This window comes from Corvus kubaryi, unplaced genomic scaffold (assembly GCF_017639235.1).
Source record: "Corvus kubaryi isolate FWS band 111438036 unplaced genomic scaffold, C.kubaryi_AGA036_p1.0 37354, whole genome shotgun sequence".
In the NCBI taxonomy this organism is placed as follows: Eukaryota; Metazoa; Chordata; class Aves; order Passeriformes; family Corvidae; genus Corvus; species Corvus kubaryi.
Window position 1 is genome coordinate 17228983 of NW_024581116.1, and position 22341 is coordinate 17251323.

At 38.0% G+C, this 22341-nt stretch overlaps 1 protein-coding gene across 1 annotated transcript in view; it reads right to left on the reverse strand.

The window, feature by feature from the left end:
• Positions 1 to 8525, reverse strand: part of TPO (thyroid peroxidase) — a 37288-nt gene extending 28763 nt beyond the window's left edge. Inside the window, exons 1-4 of the mRNA XM_042032747.1 lie at positions 8432 to 8525; positions 5625 to 5709; positions 3832 to 4001; positions 1433 to 1565 (exon numbers count right to left, since the gene is read on the reverse strand). Of these exons, the coding sequence (XP_041888681.1) occupies positions 1433 to 1565; positions 3832 to 4001; positions 5625 to 5709; positions 8432 to 8525 (482 nt within the window). The remainder of the gene's footprint in view (positions 1 to 1432; positions 1566 to 3831; positions 4002 to 5624; positions 5710 to 8431) is intronic.
• Positions 8526 to 22341: the final 13816 nt, after the last annotated feature.

Consider the following 22341-nt stretch of genomic DNA (forward strand, 5'->3'; position numbering starts at 1 on the left):
AATCAGTTAAGATCTGACTCACTGGTTCAAAAGTCTTTGGTTTTGGAGAGTTTTTTGCTGCCTTGCAACTTTTACAGATATTTAGAGCAAAAAGTCCAAAATACCACCAAATATGAGTGGTGGGTTTAAATTCTGATGTGGTGAAGCATAAAAATATACAAAGTAGAAGAGTGGCTACAAACCAGACTCAATGAATCATATTTACCCTACCCAGCTTTAGACCCCAGACTGAAATGCCTATACACATCCTAGTATTATCAGTCACTGAAGAGAAAGCAGAGTGCTTCTTTCCGTATCTAGGGAGAAAGACTACACAACCATGCCTGTAAATTAAGAGCTTCAGCCATGTGTCTATGTTCAGCTGCATGAATCTTGGACAATGTATTCAAGCCCTGATGGAGTTGTCAGTGCAAATATTGTACTAGCTGCTAGTTCAGATTCCAAGGAACTCTGAACATGCCTGGGGGAAATTATGGATACCCACACAGTTAGATTTATAACACTGATGCATATCAGGTTGTGTCCTTTCAGCAAAGAGTCTATCAGGCACGTTCCTTGCAAATAACTTTGACGTAGCAAAACAAATTCATCTCATAAAACCAGACTTGCTGAATAGTAAAACTGCAGAATTTTACTGCCCTTTATTCACCACATTGCAAAGCACCTTAACCTGTACAATGACAATGGCCTTCCATTTTCATCTCTGTAGCACTTCAACTGTAATCTTACAGTCCACCTTTCAGTTTGTGACCTTAGGTCTATGTATCCAGAGGCTGCTGAGTACAAATATTGTTTACCCTTGTACTTAAAAGGGGCTCTCATTCTCAGTTTTACACTCTCATTGCATTGGAGGATTCTGAAAAGACAGGTACATCTATTATGTTGGGTTTTGCAGGAAGCAATTGTCACATAGATTAGGCAACAAGTAGATGGTAGTAGTAAAAAATAACCACTCAACATATACAACCAGATATCTAAAATTAAATAGAGCACCTAGAATTTTTAGATTCTAGGGAATCTAAGAATGTGGGAAAATACAAAAATAGTTCTCCTTGTGAAGTAATATAGTTTTCCTGCTTTAGATAATTTTATCCAATTCAATCAAAAATAAATGCTGGGTTAGAATTAAGTTTGCTTTTTATATAGAAGAAGGAATCTACTGAATCAGCTCTCCCTAAATGTAAAGTTTCTCACATAATCTTAGAAGCTTTCAGAGGGAAAGCCTGTCTACAAAAATTAGTGTACCAAAGTTTAAATGATGGGCTCTTCCTCTGGGAACTTTCACAGGCACCTCATTTACTGTTGGTTCCAAAGTTAACAGATTAATGTCAGGCCCCCTCCACCAATTTCCTCAGAAAAAGTAAACACAGCTTCTTGAGTTGAAAGAATGAGAAAGAAGGATTTTTCCAGACACAATTCTTATCATACATACCTGTTATTGCAGGCACCAGTGATGAGTCGATATTTATTAGCTAAGCAATTATTTGGACATTTTGGTGGCAACATATAAGGCAGACATCCAGAAATATTAGCAATCATAGTGAGCAGATCAGCTGATAAATGATCTGAAAGGAAGAACCCAGACAAGCAATTTGCTCTATCAGATTCAGCTACTCCAGTAGAAAATGCATTATTGTCAGCTGCATCTACAGCATTCTCCCTCTTCCTAGGAAAGAGCACTTAGTGAGAAGTGCTGCAAGAGGCTGTCTCAGGGACTTAGAGGAAGAGCTGGCTTTATTATCTGATGAATGGAGAATGAAAAGAAAGAGGTCCAGCAATAGCTGAGAACTGGGGCTGACCTGCTCTCTGCTTCCTTCTTTCCGTGCATTGTATTCCTTTGCTTGGCTGGTCCCTGTGCTTACAACAAAGGCATAAAAAATGCCATTCAAGAACAAAAGTATATGCCAAGGAGGAAAAATGTGGGACTGGAAAGATGCAAATTTAAAGACCCTGCAGATGACTATAGAATTCATTGTTCATTGGAAGATGATCAGAATTATTAGCTGGAATTTGGAAGCTAGGTACAATCAAGTCCCTTTCTACCAGTAGAGAGCATGTTATAAATATATTTCTAATACAATCCAAGATGGGGCTCCCAGTGAGCATCTGATGTCAAGGGACAAAGCCATACTATTGTGTAAGGGAGACCTGTTCTCACCTCTGCAGGTATTGAAATATGTATGGCCAGTTGGAGGTGGATGCACGCATGAAAAAGGAGCAACCTGGTCTAAAGGAGGGCGACCCTTCCCATGGCAGGGGGGTTGGAACTACGGGGTCTCTAAGGCTCCTTCCAACCCAAATCATTCTATGATTCCATGAATATCCTTCCTGAACTCAGAGAACCCTTGACATTCAAAGTGACTGCAACCATCACATGATTAAAGATGAGGGTAGAGGTAACATATAACATATATTGCCCTTGTCTCCCCACTGCACATCACATATCTATTTGTTCTGCCCATTCAACTCTGAATTAAACTGCTTTAGTTCATTGTTCAGTCCAAAAAAATAAGCCAGAAAAATGAACAACAAAGATTCAAGAGCCAAATCAGCTCAAAAAATGTTCTGTTGAGCAGTTAGAATCTGTACAAGGTAGTAGCAAGAACAGAGAGAGAATAGGTTGTTAGACTGGCTACATAATCTTGTCATTATATACTAGTTAATCATGCCAAATTTGTGGATAGAGCTTTACTTCTGTGTTAGTTCAGGTGTAAATTATACTCAGAGCCCAGCTCCCCAGTTATCTGGGCTGCCAAGGTAGTAACTCCCATGTTTTCTTTAAAGTCAATTTAGTTCTTTAATTAATGTAAAATTATTTTGTTGTGGCACATAGACTGTAGAGCGTCTATTCATGTTCCATTAATGTTGTTTCATCTCTGAAAATTAACAAGAGCTTTGTGCACTTCTTCTGCAGTTTAGAAATTCAATTTCTTTTGAAATCGCACAGCACAAAAATAATTGTATCTGTGTGTGTATGTGTAGGTACATAAATATATGCACAGAAATACTCATATAGATAGAGATTTTTTTTTAGTTCTACAAACATCCCATTAGTTTAGTAAGCTAGATATTTCTGCAAGGGAATAAAATAGTAGAATAACTGTGGAGCTTTATGTTTGTCTACAGCACTCTAATGTTTCTATATCTTGGAAAAAAATGTTATAATAATAAGACAGAAGACTTCATGGAAGTGACAGAATTAAATTATGGGGGAAAAAAGTCAATGTTTCTGCTATTTTGAACCTTCCAGACACCAGACAGAGAAATTAATCTCTAATTAACAGCAAGTATTTTACTTTACTTAGACAACACTGAACTTTCTGGACTATCCCTCTTTCTTTTCCCATCTAACATAAAAAAACCCCAGTTAAAGTGGAAATAAATGTGTAACAGCACCGCATTATAAAATTAGATTTGAAAATAAGAACATGTTTTTTTAAGAGAAGGATATGCATATGTTGAGAGGAAGTGTGTTTGAAAATGCCAGTGCCATAGTGTGATAAAAGATCAAGCACTAAACCCAAGCTGCTGGGGAAGATAGATATTTCACTGTAAACAAGAAGCTTGCAACACTGAGGATATGCAGGCTGATTTATGGGCAACACACAGTCATGAGTTCACAGGATGCCAACAGTGCAATGTTGCTCTCCTCAACTGCAGGAGCGCCACCCACACTCCAGCAAAGAAAAATGTAAACCTATCCGAGGTGCTTTCAAGAACAAAAGAAAGTGCAAAAGTAAAATAAAAGTGAACTTAACCCAACTTTAATCTAAAAGACGGCATTCAGCAAATCAATAGGGTGGTTTGCCAATGTCAATACACTATATTTACCAGTTAGATGCAATGAGCGCTTGTGCTTCTGGCAAACTTTTTCTCTCAGCACCTGAATTGACATTTCCATTCGTTCAGCTGCTTGGGAAATATCTTGACTGTCCTGTTCAGGAAATTTTGAGAAAGCCAGCAGCAAAGTAGGGGTTGCTATTCCGTTTCCTTTGACCTTTCTATAATTGAGATAAATACAGAAGGTTTTGCAATGTATACATTTTTAGAACTTTTTCATAACAATAAAGCTGTCTGTGCTGGATAAGGTTGAAAGTTTAAGGTATATTTTGATTGAAGAGTACATTGGGAAAGCAAAGATGAGGACTCTTTTGTGACCTTGTTCTGCAAGGAAAATTCTAAAAGAGAAACTCCCCTTCTGTTGGACACACAAAACAAGAGTTCAGTTTGTGGGAAGCCTTTAGGATGAGACAGAAACTGTTGGGGTGAGCAGAGCCTGTGGCACTAAGTGGAAGATCTTGTGCAGGACAGTCGCAAAAGTGAGGTCCCAACTTACTACTGCAAGCAGGCTTTGCTTTCACGTAACATTTAATACCAAAGACCAATAGCATTTCTGAGCACCAATTCTCTTTAAAGTCTATATATCTACATACACAGTATTTCAAAGGAAGCTTAACAGTCTGGTGGTTTGTCCGGGTTGAGTAACTGGTCTGAGATTTATTCCTAATAAAATTTCAATTCCTAATTGAAACAATTATTGTTAAACATTTACCTTTAGCATCTCTTAGCATTTATCATCTTTAAGATATTGACCAAAAAATTGCTACAATATCCTGTGAGACAGATGAACATGAGTATCTCCATCTAGTACATGAGGCAGCTGAGCCACTGAAAGCTTGAGATTTATGCTTCTAAATTTTAAATGCCTTAGGGTTATCACCCAAATACTAACACTATAACCAGAAAGTGACCTCAGTCTCTACGTACAGAGAGGCAACAGTTCTTGACAAGGTCTGTCTATATAAACAGTTAACTCTCACAGAGCTCTGCAAATCATGACTTATTTTCAAATCACAGGGATAAGTCTTTAGGAAAGTCTAAGCAAAAGTGGGGTGATGGTGCCCTGTAAAACTTAGCTGATGTGTTCCAAATTTCGGAGAAATTTAATTTTGTGTAGCACAGAAACCTAGTCAGAAAACGGTTGAAAGAACTCACTCTCATACTAAACCTCAAACACAAAGGAGCTTTCCCTAATTTGTTACCTAACCACAGTCCAAGATAAACGTTTTATTTCCTTTCCCTTATCTTTCTTTTCATCTGTTGTAGACAGAAGAGGAAATATTAAATTCACTTTAACAGTCCACTTTAAGGCAATAGGGTTTGGTTCCTGATGCCATAGGAGCTGTTCCCATCTCACTCTGCACTGGAAAAAACATAATTAACTTTCAAAACTGTGTCCATAAAATTGTAATTTTTGAGCCATATGTTAATGGAATTTTTTGTGCTATTTAGTTCAGAAAAACATTAGTATTTCTTTTTGGGTTTCTTCTTTTGTCTCACATTTTAAGAGAGCAACTTATATGGTGATAATGCACAAGGTCATATTGGATCATATAATCAGTGACATAATCATAGAATGATTTGGGTTGGAAGGAATTTAGAAACCGCCTAGTTCCAACCCCCCTGCCATGGGCAGAGCCACCTTCCTCTAGACCAGATTCCTCAAAGGTAATGGGAGCAGTGAATCTGTGATTATATGGGTTCTCAAGAACAGGAAGACTGACTAACTTTTCTGTTATGAAAGGTTTTTTACTGAATAGATTCTTCTTTTTTTTTTTTTTTACCTTTTAATTTCATAATGTGCAGCATAATCGACCAGACTGGAACCCTTCTGGATAGCCTTAGTAATGCAGTTATCTTCAATTTGTTCTCAACAGGGAAAAAAATAAAAAGAAACAAAGATAAATATGTTAATATAGAATATATTTATTAAAATGTTTACAGTTAGAAAATATATAAATATGTAATATTAAGGTGAAATTTTTTGCCCTTTAAAACCATCTCCATATTTTATTCCTGAAATTAATGTTGTGGCTTCTGACCTCTCTGAAAAGTAAAGTAAGGGCAGTAAATAAATTCTTCCATAATTTATAAGACTTAAAGAGTTAGATTTCCTTGCTGTTTCTTGAAGTATAAATCCAGTTATGGACATGTATAGTACCAAACATAATAGGTCCAGCTGAAACATGTTCTCTGGATGCAACTGTGTTCCTTAGGCTTCATATGTATTTTTCATCAAACTGTCCTTGGATTGACAGGACAAATCTGAGCCTCCCTCACAGGTAATACGAGCTGGTCTGAGCCACATGAAGAATTCAAATCCATATGAAAGAAAGAAGAAAACTAAGACCTGGGATGCGGCCAGTGCATGAAAGCCCTATTCTCATTTCTTCACCTATGTTTGATGGAAGAATATATGTGAACATAATAATACTTCAGCGGTGCTACTTTGTATACTACTATAGTGGTTTAGTTTATTCCTCTTCTGTGTACGTGTTTTCTAATAAAAGAATTTTTAAGGTCCAACTGTTTTATTTCTATCTGAATTTTGTGGGATGGCCCATTTTTTTCTTAGAAAATGAATCGTAACAAATAATAACAGTCATTTATGTACAATCATTTGTCATTTATGCACAGTGTAATTTTAGGGGAGCATATTCTATCTGTAGTCCATACTGTGCTATTTCTATCATCTATTTTTTGAATAGGGCACTCAGCTCAAGGAAGAGAAATGTGTGATGAGGAGTAATCTTTCCTGGGCTAAATTATTCTCTACTAAAGTTTTCAGTATCTAAGTATAGCAGTAGTTATTCCTCGTTTTCACCTGTGCATAATAAAATATTCAGATCATTCATTTGATGTTATCATTCAGATTTCTGGTACTTCTGAAAACCTTTTTGAGTCTATGTTAAAAAACAAGTTGGATTTTCATAGGCCATACAATAAGTATATCTTTTAGAATTTAATATAGCATGTTTTTAAATTACTTTTAAGGGGCTTAGCTCTGAGAAATATAATATGCTTGAAGTATGGCTTGTCATGTAATATTGATTCAGACTCTGATCTTGAAGAGAACATCTACTTGCCATACTTAAATTCCATTGTCTGTCTTCCTTTGCTTCTAAGAAGTATGATTTTTGTACCAATATACTCTCTTCAAAAATGTGGTTCTTGAGTAATAAACATTATCTTGTACTGTCGCATCAGAACAAAGAACACCTACTATAAAAAGAATCATATTTTATCTATTCTATTTATCTATAGTCCATGTATATTTATATATATTGGTGCTTTCCTGTGCCTAGGGGAAGCATATAAAAACAGAAGGAGAGGGACTTCTTATATGGACAGGTATGGGACAGGATGAGAGGCAATGGTTTTAAATGGAGAGAGGGCAGGTTTAGATTAGATATTATGAAGAAATCCTTTACTGTGAAGGTGGTGAGGCACTGCAACAAGGTTGTCCAGAGAAGTTGTGGATGCCTCGTTTCTGGAAGTGTTGAAGGCCAGGTTGGAAGAAGCCCTGAACAACCTGGTCTTGTGAATGGCATCCCTACACATGACAGAGGGTGTGGAACAAGATGATCATTAAGGCCTCTTCCAACCTAAACCATTCTATTATATTTGGATTCATTTTCTATTAACTAACATACAACATAATGTGGTCATTTTAGGCCACATCTTTCCAAACAACTTGTATGGAAGCTCAAAGTAAAGAATTCACTCTGGAAAGAAAACTTGATCTCCTGTTTTGCAGTCATGGTACAAAAAAGATTTCTCGTCAGAAGTAACAGCTTGGGAATTTGTTTTAATTTAATATGTTTGTATATAATTTTATTTTATTTGTGATTCTACAGTAACTTCAGGTGAAAACTTTCCTAGGGAATCATATCATCATGCCTTATGAATGATGTATACAGCTATATAAGAGATTGTAGTTTGAAATCCTGTTTCTTTACTATCTCTGCCCTAATTTCATGTAAAATCAGCTTCTGCAGATTTCTTTTAAAACTCAGTCTAGTATCTGCTACACTTCTAGTTTATTTGATTGAACTGATTTAAATTGAGCAGATGCAAATGATGGTAAAAATTACAAGCTTACATTTTTTGAACATAGGGAATACTGCAATCTGAAATGCTCTAAAATCCACAGAGTACCAGCAGCCAACAGACCCATGGGAGAGAAGCATCCTTGTGAGACAGCAGGAGAGTGCCAGGTGGGACATTCTATGGCAACTGCCTCTAGCCCAGGATGACCAAAGGTAATGATCAGCAGATGGGGAAAGAAACCCAGCAATCGTGCTTGTCAACATGTCATCTGACATGTGAACGTCACTAAGAAAGTAAAACCACTCCTAGTCAAGATACACTAGAGATACACTACACATACAAAGTTTTACTTACTGAGTTTCTGAAACTGCATTTTAAAGGGAAGCATCCATGGAATAATTCTCACAGAAGCCAGAATAGTGTATTTTGCACACAGAAGAGATTGAGCTATACTGATATTGCTATACTGTCTGCAGTGCCAGTGTATTTTCAGCTTAACAGTCAACATAAGAAATTAACATGTATTTTTACTGTTACTTACCAAAGATGGTGTCTTTCCCTATTTCAAGGAAAGAAAAGAAAACAGCTGTGAAGGCTATAGCTGCTGAAAATCCCAAAATAATGAAAATTTTCATCTACAAGTAAGAAGAGATAATTGTTGAAAATATATATATATGCATCTTCTAATTATAAGCCAGACTATAAATAATTTCCCATTAGAGAAAATTTTACTTTAAAATTAGATTTCCAGCCATGTTTGACTACGTTTTTGAAGTTCAAAGTAATTCACATTTTCTTTTTCCCTTCCTTACTCATTACTTTTCTTTTACATTTTGAGAAGCTTCTAGCACAATGAGACACATAACTTTATTTTACAACATAATATGTTCTCATGATACCAGCAGCACTTAGCCTACATATGAGAAATACATCAGTATTTTACCACCATTCATTTTGAACTTCTCTGTGCATTAGACTGATTTGATTGTAAATTAGTGATCACACATAAGATAATGAAATGGCCAAACTAATAACACTAATCAGACCCTAATCTATGCTCCTATCCATAGATTTTTGTGGTATCAAAGCAGCACAGTGAATATGCTCACACAGCTGAGGTGAGCTGCATTCTCCATTTCAGTACTGCTACTCTGGCAGTTCTTACAGCAGTGCAAATATATAAACTCTCCAAGAGGTATCACTTTACACATGCACTATGTTGATTGGAAATTGAAAGATTTGAAATATTTTTAGTTCCATATCCTACCAAAATTAAAAAAAAAAAATTAATCAAGTCTGAAAATTCAGAGAAACTATATTGCCCATAGAAATTCAATGTGCAAACACCCCTTCCTTTTGCATTTCATGAGTTAATATGATGAATTTCTTCTGGAAAATGGCAAGCAAAAGTTTTATTGTCTGACCTTTTGTCTGCTGAGGAGATTATCTTCCACAGTTCTGTACTTTATCGGTGGCAGTAACTGTTCTGAATTATGAAAGCCAAGTACCTTCCAGGGGCCCAGTTTAGGCTATCAGCTTTATGCACTGGTACTCACACAAGCTTTAACAGTGCAAATTATTTCAAAATCTTTTTGGCCACAGTTATGTTCCCACAAAGCAGAAACTGACGTTAATACTTGACTTGTTTATTTTTTCCTGCTAGGAACCAAAAGATAACTGCATAGTCAGTTCTTATATCTGAATTACTTTCCTGAAAATGAGAAGAAAAAGAAAAATTGTCATTATGCAGTAAGATAAACTATTTTTCACTAGTTATTTTTGTTTCTGTATTTGACAAAAAAACCCAACTTTGTGTCCTATTTTATGCATTCTATAATTTGTGCTTTACCAAAATGGCCATTTTGAATTCAGATGATAATCCCCAGGCTGCCCACCAACTTCCAGCACTTTTTACCTATCTTTTTCTCTGAGCCTAGCTATTTTTCTTTAGTTACACCTTTCAGCCCTATTGATTCTTTTAAAGTCAGTAGTTTGACCTAAAGAATCTATTTGGCTGGGGTTTTTTTCCTATTTCCTATAGAGGCAGAGAGATAAAGATCAGATCTGGAATCAGTATTGAAGATTCCCTCATTTAATCTTTGCTGGTCATGACAGGGACATCACAAGGTGGAGCCAAAGATCAGTGTTTTGATCTCTGCCGGATGGGATAAGGGAAGTAGGGGATGGGTAGCAGGAGGCATCCTGGAGTTTGAGGCTGTGGAGTATGGTGGTGAAAGAAAACCTAGGAGCATGTGAACTGACTGGAGGACAAACTCCAGGATGTTATAGAGGTTTGGGAATATCATCCATAACCTGTTCACTGCAAAGATGAGTGGACATGGATGAGAAGCAAGCACAGAGCAAAGGGAAACAAACCTCTGTTGGAAAAGTAGGTTTATGTTCCTTGGCTGGAGGATTTAAGATTGCAGACAAGAAGTCAAATTTGCAAAACCTCTTTAAGCCTGTTCCAAATTGTAAATATTTTAAGATGATGTTTCCTTACATAAGAAAGTATAAAGAAGATTGACTTCTTCTAAGGCACAGCAAAGCATTGAGAAAAGCAGATCCAATCTGAGCACCTAATACAATAAGGAGCTCTCACTATATCCTTTCATATACTTCGCAAGTACTACAGGTTTAATTTCTGAGAGATGAGAGACTTTCCTAAAGTGAAAAACCAGTTTGATTTTCTTTGCAGTTTCACAGTCAAAAATCAAAGCTTCCCCATTTAGTTCAAAAAGACCATACTTACATCAGGGTTTGTTTGAATAAGGATCTCAACCTTTGCTCATTGGTTGCAGTTGAAGTATTTGTCAACAGTGGGCCTTAAGTAGTTACATCCAAAAAACTGGTCTGTGATGAAAACATTAAATGACAACTTTTATTTTGTATTTTTCTGAGCATGAATATTTAACTGCCCACTGAGCCACAAATAACAGTTTTAGTTAAAAAATGTGTGAAGTCTTAATTACACTGGACCCACAAAGACAGGCACAGCTGAATTCCTATTCTTACTGGAGCTCATTCAGAATCCTGTTATTGAAATCTGATGAAAGAGAATTAGGAGGGTAAAAATTAGTTGCTCAAGAACAGCCTTAATTTTTTTAATCCATAATTCACATATTGCCATTTTAAGTGCAGAGAATTTTGATGAATATCCTGCTGAATGTACCCCCTTTGTCCCAGATTTTCTGTTAGCTGTCTGTCTTAAGCCATTCTTCCTGCAGAAAGGATATCAGACCTTCATGCCCAGCACTGAAACTGCACAGTTCAAGGATGGTCTAAACATGGAGAGCAGGACCAGTATAAAACAGTCCTTATGCTAAACAACACTCTTGAGAAAAGAAGCAATGAACCTTAACAGATAACCATATTAACATTATTAAGTTTTAAATTGACTTGTTCAATTTGCTATATTCCCAAGATTTAAATCTGCACATGAAGACCAATGCTCTATGTTCTTAAAAGTTAAATACCTATAAAATAAATATTTGAGTTGATGATAAAAAGATAAATTCTGTTTAAGGAAATATCCCAAAGCAACAGAACTTCAGATTACTACATATATGAATTTCTACAGACCTACTATGGTGTTCAGAAAAAGTTAGACCATACCTAAAATATTATGCAATTCAACTGATGTTTGATACAGGAAATGGACACAATTCTATAACCTCAAAACAATTTACATTTGCACTGTAACAGCCTGCAGCTCTGCCAGGCTCTCTGAGGCAGCATGAGTTCTTACAAGCACTGGATTAGAATGAAAGAACCTCCAACACAAATCGTGCTGCTGCAGGGCTATTTTGATAGCAGATTACACTGTTTTGTAGCATTTAGCGACATCCTGGGGTCTAGCAAAGCGTGAAGGACACTGTTAATATGGATGTCTATAATAGAAAAATTAGTTTCTAATCTCTTCTGGCTTTTAAAGTTCTAAGAACACTTGCAAGAGAAGAGGAAGAAAGTGCATATAACTGCAAAATACTTCAACAGAAGCAATGTTGCTGAAGTTCCAGCTTAACAACATAGAAGCAACAACATTAAGCCTCATTTTAATAAGTTGAGCAAAATGTCACAAGTAAAAAGAGGCAAGAAAAGGGTGAAAGAAAAGTAGCTTAGTGGGAAAGATCAGTTTAGCTGGGTTTCAATGATGCCATTACTTCTAGTTACTTTAAGCACCCAGTTTTATTCTGGAATTAATTTTATTTTATTAGAAAATTTTTTGCTATTACTCTCTTTAGATAGACAAGACCCTGTAGAGGTCTCTGAAGCCAGAAATGGGATGAGGAGGGTTAATATGCAACAATCATTCACTGTCGATTCCAGTAGAGAACTAAAGGTCACAAAGGTTGAAAATAAACAAAAAAGTACTGCTATTTAGAAAACACAAAGTTATACCATGAAACTGCTGGTTTCTGGTAAAAAATTGCATACAAGTTCATATAAATGTTTTCACAATTTTATGAAATAAGAATATATTAAGGCTTATGAGGTAAAAGATTTACAACAGGGACCCCTGAATCACAAATTGACTATGGCTGGAATTTTTCTTATCCTCTTTTTACAGGCTTCTTCCAGCATTAACTACTGTTTGGGGGGGGGGGGTTTGTCAAATAAAAAATACAATGCTAAATGGCTCTTAGGACTGGCTGGATGGCCAGGCCCAGAGAGTGCTGGTGAATGCTGCCACATCCAGTTGGTGGCCAGCTCCCCAGGGTTCAGTATTGGGGCCAGTCCTTTATCAATTATTTGGACAAGGGGATTGAAGACACCCTCAGTCAGTTTGCTGACAAAACCAAGTTGGGTGGGAGTGCTGATCTGCTGGAGAGTAGAAAGGCTCTGCAGAGGGATCTGGACAGGCTGGATCAGAGTTAGATCAATGGGATTTGGTCATTAAATACTAATTTTAGTGTATGATGTCAAAATAATGTTCTCAGATAAATTATTTTTCTCAGAAGCGGACGGAATGTAACATTTCTAGAACACGAGACTGTCTTGTTAAAATGTTGATTTAAACCCAAGTTGAGGTTTTATCTCATGCAAGCAAGCATTTAAGACTCTAGTTACAGGAAGAATCCCTCAGATGTTCAGTTGTTTTGGAGTAACCCAACTTGCAGAACAAAACTATCTAAAGATAAATTTAACTACAGAGAAGAGTCCACTCAATTTCTTGTCTGAATTCATGCTAATCCTGTATATCACGGTTTGAAAACTCTGCCTTAACTAATGAGAAAATTATGATTTATGTGAAAAGTTGTGGAACAGATGAACAATTTTTAAGGTTTATAGAAGGTCTGAAATTCAGTGGCTTGAATCACGAAAACTTTTTCTTTTAAAATGAGACAGAAAATTAATCTTTTATCTTCATAGAGCACTGATTTTTTTATCTTCATAGAGCACTGATTTCAGACCAAAATCAGGCTCTTTCAGACAGATCATTTTAATTGCAAGCTTAATGGTGATCTTTCTTCCCTCTTCCAAAGCATGGCCTTCTTGCAGAGACCACTGCAGTTTCGTATGACCAAGCTTATCTCTTGGATTTATGGTCAGTAGATACACCATATGTCACATAGTCATAAAGCTGATCATATACTAACAGGACATGATCTTTTGTAACTTAGGAGAAAACAGAAATGGATTTAGCAAAATAAAAACAATGACCACATGATAAAATTATGACAGACCAATTTTAGTATTCTGCCTGCTGTGAATGAGGCTCTCAACATGGTTAGTGACAAATCCACAAAAGAATTTAAGATTCCAGAGGGAAAACTGGGAAGTGCAAGAAGTGATAGTGATTCATTGCCATACTGAAAGGATGGCAGATGTTTCTGTCCTGCTTTTGTAGTGAAATATTCTGTGAATATTTCCATGGTAGGAATCATGACACATGGATATCTCACTTTAGGAGCTCTTTTGATAGCACTAGGAACTGGACCAATGTCTTTGACCTCCTGCCTCCCTGGACTGACTTACTGGGAACATCCAGGCAGTGAAGACGTTTGCATTTTGTACCCATCATTTGAAAGGAAAGAAAAAGTTGTGCTCAAGAAAAGGGGGGGGAATTTATAAAGGAAGAAGAGCAGGGAATCATAATGGAGGGAGAACGCGCCCTGCAGATCAGTGTGATGCTATATCATGAAGCACATTTTATGTTAGTTGTGTGTTCTCAGCTGTTCTCATGTGCTACATCCGGTATCTCAGTAGGACAACATTGGTCCGGTCCATTCTGAAGAGCACTGTTCTCTCTCTGCACTGTCCTAAACCAAAAGGTCTGGGGATTTTTAGGCTGTATACCGTCCCCAAAATGAGGCATCACAGATGTCAAGGCTGTGATGTGGAAGCCCCTCCGTAGACACAAATGTTGCAACAACTTGGAAAGCAGTGCTTGAATTCCTCCTCACACTTAAATGTTTTCTGCTGTTCTGCTTTAGTGACCTGCCTGGTAGGTTGCATTTTCCCAGGCGCGGCACTGACTTTCCAAATTTATTATTTAATTTTTAATTATTTGTTTTTATCAATTAAGAGATAAAGGCAGTGGCAGATATTAACACAGTAAGGAATCATTTTGGAGTTATCAGTTTGGAAAAAGAGGTAGTAAAGGGAAACAAACAGCCAGTGATGTTTGATGATCTCAAGATGGTCACCAGCTCATTAAATGGACTGTCCTCTAGACACATCTTACATTATAGACATATTTTGTTAATTGAAAACCACATTTTAAATCTGATGAGTTACTCTTGAACTCTTTCATCCAAGTTCATATTCACTCAGGCAAATGAATATGCTTCCAAATTAATCTCCAAATTTCCATTAGACTGTCACAAATCAGGAAAGTAAATGATCTGGAGAAGGTAAATGAAACATTCTTCATGAGTGGTGATATTAAGAGGTCACAAAGCACTACTCTCTGGAATATTTAGTGTTCAAGTGAGCCTTATGACTGAGTAATAAAAACATCTTGGCTATTTGACGTCATGTCAAGGTTCCAAAAATCTTGAACTGTTGTTTTTAATGCTCTGATGGGTTTGAAGCACTCTGTAGCTAAAGTATGTTTTAGAAAACTCTCAGACTGAACAAACAAGAGATGATACAACTTTCTTATTTCTATGTTGAAACATCCAGATGCAAAACGCACATAAGAATTTAAATAAGCATGCAGTATTAAACAGTAGCTAATAACATGAATGAAACCTATCATATGTAAATGAGCATTAATAAGAATCAATAATTTGTGAAAAATAAGCTGAGGTTACTAAATAAGTGAAGGAACAGGGAAGAAGAGTGTGTGTGTGTATTTGTATGTACATACACATAAAAAAAATATATACGCTCACACACAAACACACACACAGATATATTACATAGGCACAACAAAAGAAGACATTTTTCATTGAAGTCTTCATACCTGAACTGAGGCAAAATTAATAATAGATACATGATAGACTGACAAATCCAACAAAAATATTTTAATACAGCCAAATATAAAGTAGTGTCTTTGGAAATAAATTGTAGAGATAATAAACACATAATAAGAGAATCTGGAGGAGCTGTGACTCAGGAGAAAGAAAAAGATATAAAGGGACCATTTATCACTGATTCTCGACAGACCTTTCAGGTTCATGCTCTGGCAAGAGAAAATAATGTGTGTCCCTGAGATATAAAAAGAGAATTAAAAAAAAGAAAGACCTGGTGTCAATATTTGGAATTGGTAACTCTACTAAAAGTTCATCCCATCCACTTCTGAGATCTGCAGACTGTGAGTAAGCTTTAACAATGTGAGGCTTAAAGGAGTGAAGGTGCTTGGTTTGGTGAGAAAATGCTGAATTTTGGCATTGTAAGTGGTTGAGCATTTACACTTTAAAAAAAAAAAAAACAACAAACCCATAGGGAGCAAATTTTCATTTCTGCAGAAAAACGTATAAGAAGATGAGCTGTACTGGAATTAAACAACCCTGGCATTGAAATAAAACATAGCTTGCAAATAGCAAAAAATACAATTAAAAATTGAAAGGGGTTACAAGGGTGTGCAGTGAAGAAGAAAGAGAAGAAGGAAATCCTTCTCCACAGGGTCCTGACCCCCTGGGCATCCCTTAGTTCAGGGCTTCTGCATGCAATTCCCTTGGGTCACAGTAGCCAGTACTGTCGCACCAGCTCAGTGTGAGGAGCACAAACCCAAGAACTGACAGAAAGAACACCAAATTTGCGCCCCCCTCCCCATCTTCTCATTACTCCTCCTGCAGACTGGTATACAACATTTACCTGCTGCCCTGTCCATGCTCCTGCCCAGCTTCCCAGCCCTGCTCTTCAGCAGGCAGCGATGAGCTCTGCCTGGGCATCCCCCATCGATGACCACCCATCTGGCTGATTTTTTACTCACCAGCTTATTGCACGGTATGTGATGGTATGTAGGCATTTAATTATGGGTAATCTGGGATCAGGTCTTGTCTGGCAGATCAGCTCATTGCTGTAAACCAGCAGGACATTTTTGCAACTGTAGGTACCACAGTTAGAAAATCATCTATGTCATTTTCCCTAGCAATGTACCGCTCATTTCTTCAGGTATGCAGTTGACCCCTGATGCGCAAGGTAGCCCTTTCTTGAATAACAGAAAAACAAAATCTATGCACTATTTAGATCAATAGTATTTGGCAGCAGAATTTTTTGCCTTCTGAGAGGATCACAGTTCCCATGAGAAATAATAAAATTTGTCTCAATGAGGAATAAACACTTGATTGAAATGTGCTTTCATGGGAAGTGGCTTTTGTAGCTGTAGCACCCTGGCAACAGGTGCTCCCAAAAAGAGTTGTAACCTTATTTCACTGCACTTCTGAATGCCCTCAAAACACACATCTATATTACTGTAATATAAGGGCTGTAAGTCCATACCATGATTATACTGTGCAATTCTGCAGGATTTTGATACCCAGCTCTTTTTTCTAGTTATCATCAAAGTCATCACAGATCAAAGAACTTCTTATTCAAAATAAGTGCATGGAAGATATGGTTGCCTTTCTCTGGTATGAGGCACCAATGCCATATGGTGGAGCTTGTATATGAATACCAGGGTCCCTGAAATGGAAAGCTGCTTCTGTAGAGTAAATTAAAGGTGTGTGAAACACTACAAATTTCATCCGTACTAGTGGAGATCTCCAACTCCAGATGAGCTTGTAAAAAACACCATCTGGCCTGTGCTAATTCTTCAGCCATGCCTAGGGGCATTTCAGCGCACTGTTGACTGGCCTGGGGCAAAAACATATCAGAGAAAATTTTCACAAGTTTATTTTACGGGTAACCATAACCCAAATCCCAACCATTTCCTAATATAGTTTAATTTACTAGTATTGGAGCAATAAAAAGGTCTTCACTAGAGAAACAGCTTGGTATATAAAGGGTGGTCTCTAATGAATTTTTCAAGGTGATTGAATGTGGCCACTGCAGAAGACAGAAGTATATCAGACTCTTCACTGTGTGATCGAATAGTCCCAAGGCTCTCCTGATGACCACTCTGAAGGATGAAATGAACTTCCCTGAGCTCTAACAGGGGAACATGATTAATCAATTTGCTGTGGGTATTCATTCATAAATAAGAACACACTGACGACAGGACCAGTAGAAGCTTTGGGATGTTACAAATATAATGCAATACTCTTGAAGGACCATGAATAAGAAATGACTCCTCTCCCTGCAGAAATTATTAAGTAGGGTCTGAAGTTGAGTGTGTAACTCATACAGACTTTTATAATCTTCATATATCATTTAAAACAAAATAACATTATGACACCAGGTAGCTTTTTTTAATATACATAAATCTAAGAATGATGTCCGTATTCCCTTCCCCCTGAGGCACAGAGGGGTTTAGATCCTCACTTTTTTTTTCAGTTGCTGCATGTGATAGCACCCAAGTACCTGAATTTTCATTAATTAAAAGTCATCACATTTGTGTGCCTGTGCAGGATAACTAGCCAGCAGTGCAACACCAACCCAAACATCCTGTGACCTGTGGGAATGAGCATTGCCCCAATGCTCATTCCCACATATTGTTCTGTCTCAAGCCTGTCTGTAACAGATGAACTCAGTGGACTGTCCCCTGTTAGCAACTATTTGGGCAGAGGGGAGAACTATTCTCAGACAGGGAAAAGCAGAGGGGAGGAAAGAAAAGTGCTGATGAGTGCAGATCTGGTATTTCATGGAGATTTGAGTACAAAGGACTGTTGATTGCTCTGAATTAACTGTCACCTCTGAGATCTAATCTGACACAAAGAACAGCTTCATTTGCCCAGGCAGTGAACATATCCGCCTTATTACAAAGATGACTTTAATAAAAGTTGCAGAAAAGTTGCTAAATACATCACTGACATATCAACATTAGCTGAACGTGCACAAAGGTGCTAAATACTCCACTGCTATATCAACACTAGCTTAATATGAACAAAGCTCTTGCCACATAGCAAGTATGTCCTAGGTAATGTTATGTACTTTAACTGTCAGAGAGAGAGAGACTAGCACAGGCTGGGAAAGGCAGATGCAAGCAGGTTAGAACAAGGTACAAGGTGGCAGAAAGAACAGGTGGATCCTTTAAAGGGGGAACACACAAAAATGGCAAGAGCAATGGGCAGAAAAAGACATAACTTTCCTGGAATTCTGCCTGGGCCAGTCGCAGTAATTATATGGCAGAACGAACTTGCCAGCAGCAATGTTTGTTTTCTGTGCAACAGCCAGGCTGTGGTATACATAATTAGCAAGCAGATGGCTAGAGCCCCACAGAGACCATAGTTTGTGACGACTTTTGCACTCCACTGCTTGTGCCATAACATTTTTTTTTAAATAGTACATGTGGCAGGTCTGGGTAATGGTTTAACAGATGCCTCATCTTGGCTGTAGGGCAGCAGATGCAGGAATGTTTCTCTGAGAGACAGGAAGGAGATGCGCATGAAGCTATAGATATTCCAGTATGTACAGCCATGCATAGGTGTACATATGCTCCTTTAGCCCTGAGAATGCCAGGGATATATAGATTCAATGTGGGTACTCAAGAAGGAGAAGTTGTAGAAGACAGAGAACTTATCTGTTCCCATAAGAGCCCAATACTTTGTGGCTAATCCTATACAGTGAATTGACTGGTTTGCTCAGTTTTGGGTACTGAAGACTTTGAATCTGAGATCTGGAGGCCAGATGTTGTTTTACAAAATGCTGGAAGGCTGAAGAGGCACAGGAACAAGGGGCTGTAGTTACATGGGCTCTCTTACAGAAATGTGAAAGGTGCTCAATTAAAAGTTTTATTAGTAACATCCTATGTCTAATATTATTTTTTTATATTTCAGAATATTTTGTATTGATCAAGTACAGTAGTTTTCAAGAACAAAATGCTCAGAGAATTAAACAGGTAAGAATAAACTGGCAAAGAATAGTTTTTCAAGACTCTTTGGATATGCTTAGATACAATACTTTTGCAAAAATAAAGTTGTGGGCTGTCATTTAAACCTGCTTTATGTGTCAGCATTAACCTGACCCATGAGTGTAAGCCAACAGGTTCAGGCAGCTCAGCTGTCTGTGCCCTTAACAGACTGCTCCGACTTTGCTTTTCATCACTAGTTTCTCCTCCTTTCTTTCCAGCTGTATTTTACCTTGATCAAATTTATCTCCTGAAGTTTCACCTTTCTGTGTTCCCCACTTTGGTCAAAGATTTGAGACATAACTGTCTAACCCTTTCGTTAAAGTGAGTACACCTAATGTCTAAGTGAGTTGGATAAGAGCACAAATTACAACAAATAAACTCTGAAAAATTGTAAGATTTAAATAGTGTGAGCAAGACATTAAAATATGAGGCCATAGCCTCTTAAGGTCCTTCCTTCCAGCTTTCATCTTTTTCTATTAATTTTGAGTAATTTTATGCTTGTAACAAACTGTATTAACTTATCTGCATTACCAGGAAATGTTTTACCTGACAAAGCCTTTTGACCGAGCTCTATTCAGAGTTTTTTCCATCCTACTTCCTGCCCCTCACCCCAGTAACATGCCTCCATCAGCTCAGTATCAATGTCTGAGAGCACTCCTCTAATTCTCAACCAAAGGTACAGGCACTGGCCAATTTTCCAGGCAAGGACACCTTTCCTACATCCCTTAGCTCTCCAACCTTTACATCTCTCAATGTTGTCGTGTATGCCCCTCTTTCTGATCCCACATTCTATTTCCAGTTTCCAGCCCTTTCCCATGCCCCATCCTCCATTTGCCTTTCTACGTTCATCTCTCCCTCCCTCCCTCTCCTCCTCCCTCCCTATTTGATTTAATATTCTTTGTCCTTACCTTAGTTCTTCTGTTGTGGGTCTCTTTTAATTGTCACTTAACCATTCTCTTGAATTCCATCACAATTTTGTATAGAATGAGGGATTTATATGCTTTAAAAACCTCTGTGCTGGGCAGGCAGTAAGTATTTCATGCAATGGGAGTTTGACAGATGGTAGAGATGCAGAACAAGTACTCTTAAGCTCTTCTTGCTGTACTTTTGACACCATTAAGTAAAACTCCCCCTTTGGATGCACAAAAGCTGCACCTGAATCATTAAACAGGGCTGCATATGAACAACAAAGTCCAGCTCTCAAAAGAGAGAGAAGGAAAACAACCTCTTCTCTTTGGGTACTTAAAAATGAACCCATTTCTCTGCCAGGTGCAATGCTACTAGCCCCAGTTCATGGGCTGCAATGCAGACTGAGTACAACCTAGTTTAATAAAAATGAACTGTGAAGAACTGTTCCTTTCATTTGCGAAATCACTAAGTTTACAACTAACCCCAACCAGTATTAAAAATCATAAGAAAAGAAGAAATGCTAATACTTTAAAATTTGCCACTAAATATTTTTTCTGCAGTTGAAAACACATCACTTTTTTTTTCCCCATTAACTAGGAATTTTCTTCTCTTCTGTGCTACATACTGCAGAAAGTAATTCAGCTGTGTCATTCCAAGCATGAAGTAGAACAAACCACCTGAAATAGTTAATATAATTTAGTGCAAAGCAATTACATCTATTGCCATGAGAAGCATAATTTACTACCATAGGGAAGTGAAAAAGTCCAATATGTCATAGTAAAATGCACTTTAAGCTGCACATAAATGAGACCTTCCTCACATCTCTGCATATTGCTCTTTGGAACGGGGACCAGAGCTCAGGATTACACCTCCCCAGATGACTGACCTGCCTGCTGGGTTACCAAATCTTGCACCTTCATCAGTGCTTACTTTCCCTCTCCAGCAAATCTGCCTCCTCCCCTCCTTCGTGGCACAACCTCAGCAGGCGGCCAAAAAGTGCTGCCATTCACAGCAGCCTCCTGAGATAATAACGGCAGTTACGGTATTGCACTCAAGGGCTCGGGCACATGCAAAGAGAATTTAATGCTTAAGAATTAACACAGCCCCCCAAATGCCTGTCTGGTCCTTCCTGCCCAGGATCCTGTTGCTCCCCCCAGGATGGACACTGAACTTGACCTCTGCAGGGACTGCTGGACCTAAAATGCCAAACTGCCACCCACAATGCAGCCACACACTGTCCTCTGCTGCCTCTCCTCAGGTGTAGCCCTGAGCAGAGAAGAGGGACAAGCAGGCATCTAAAAATTCTTCTGCTCTAGAAGCTCACTTGCTAAAAAAATATTTTCCCCTTGGGCCCAGTGCTGTAATCAACGGGCAGTTAAGTGATGGTGTGACTCTGCCTTTGCCCACCTATTTTCATAGAAATTGCAGGTGCCATGTCATCTTCTGAGGAGACTAACAGCACTCTAAAAATGCACTGTAGCATCAAGACTTTCTGTGGACCAAGCAGCCTTCTTCCCATCTGACCTCTGCCTACATGGAGTGCACATCAGAATACGTGGGAAATTTGGGGCATTAAGGATGTGCAAAGATTTAGTCACTATGGACAAAGGGCTTTTTCTGTGACTGCTTTTCCATTCTGTGCTTTCACTTTAGTTGTCTAAGTCTCACTTCAGATTCACTTTTGTGATTCTAGGATACCTCTGGATTCAAGGACTAAGAGGAGGGGTGACTGAAATGTGTTAACTACTTATAGATTGTCGTTGATGACACTGCTATTGTCATTATCTAAGATAGCAAGCCCAGCTCCATTACAAGAACACACTGTTTTTCTTTTAGGTTTAAATCCCGGATTTATACTTTTCCTTCAGAACATATATGTTTTCTTCTTACAAGCTAGATTGTGGCGGCCAAGGGGGCTTCTCCCGGGATGCTTGTTCCATTATGTTAATCTGTCCCAGTTTGGATTCCCCGGTTGGCTGTTGGCCTCTACCCCTGGTCACTCTCCCAGAGCTTCCCCATTGGTCCCCGTTCCCTAGTCCCGCCTTTTCCCTGCCCCCGGACAAAACTGTGAGCTTTGCGATCTTGCTTGTATTTGCCTCTGCAACCTTCGGAAGTGTAGAAGCAGTAAATGCTCCTGCCGG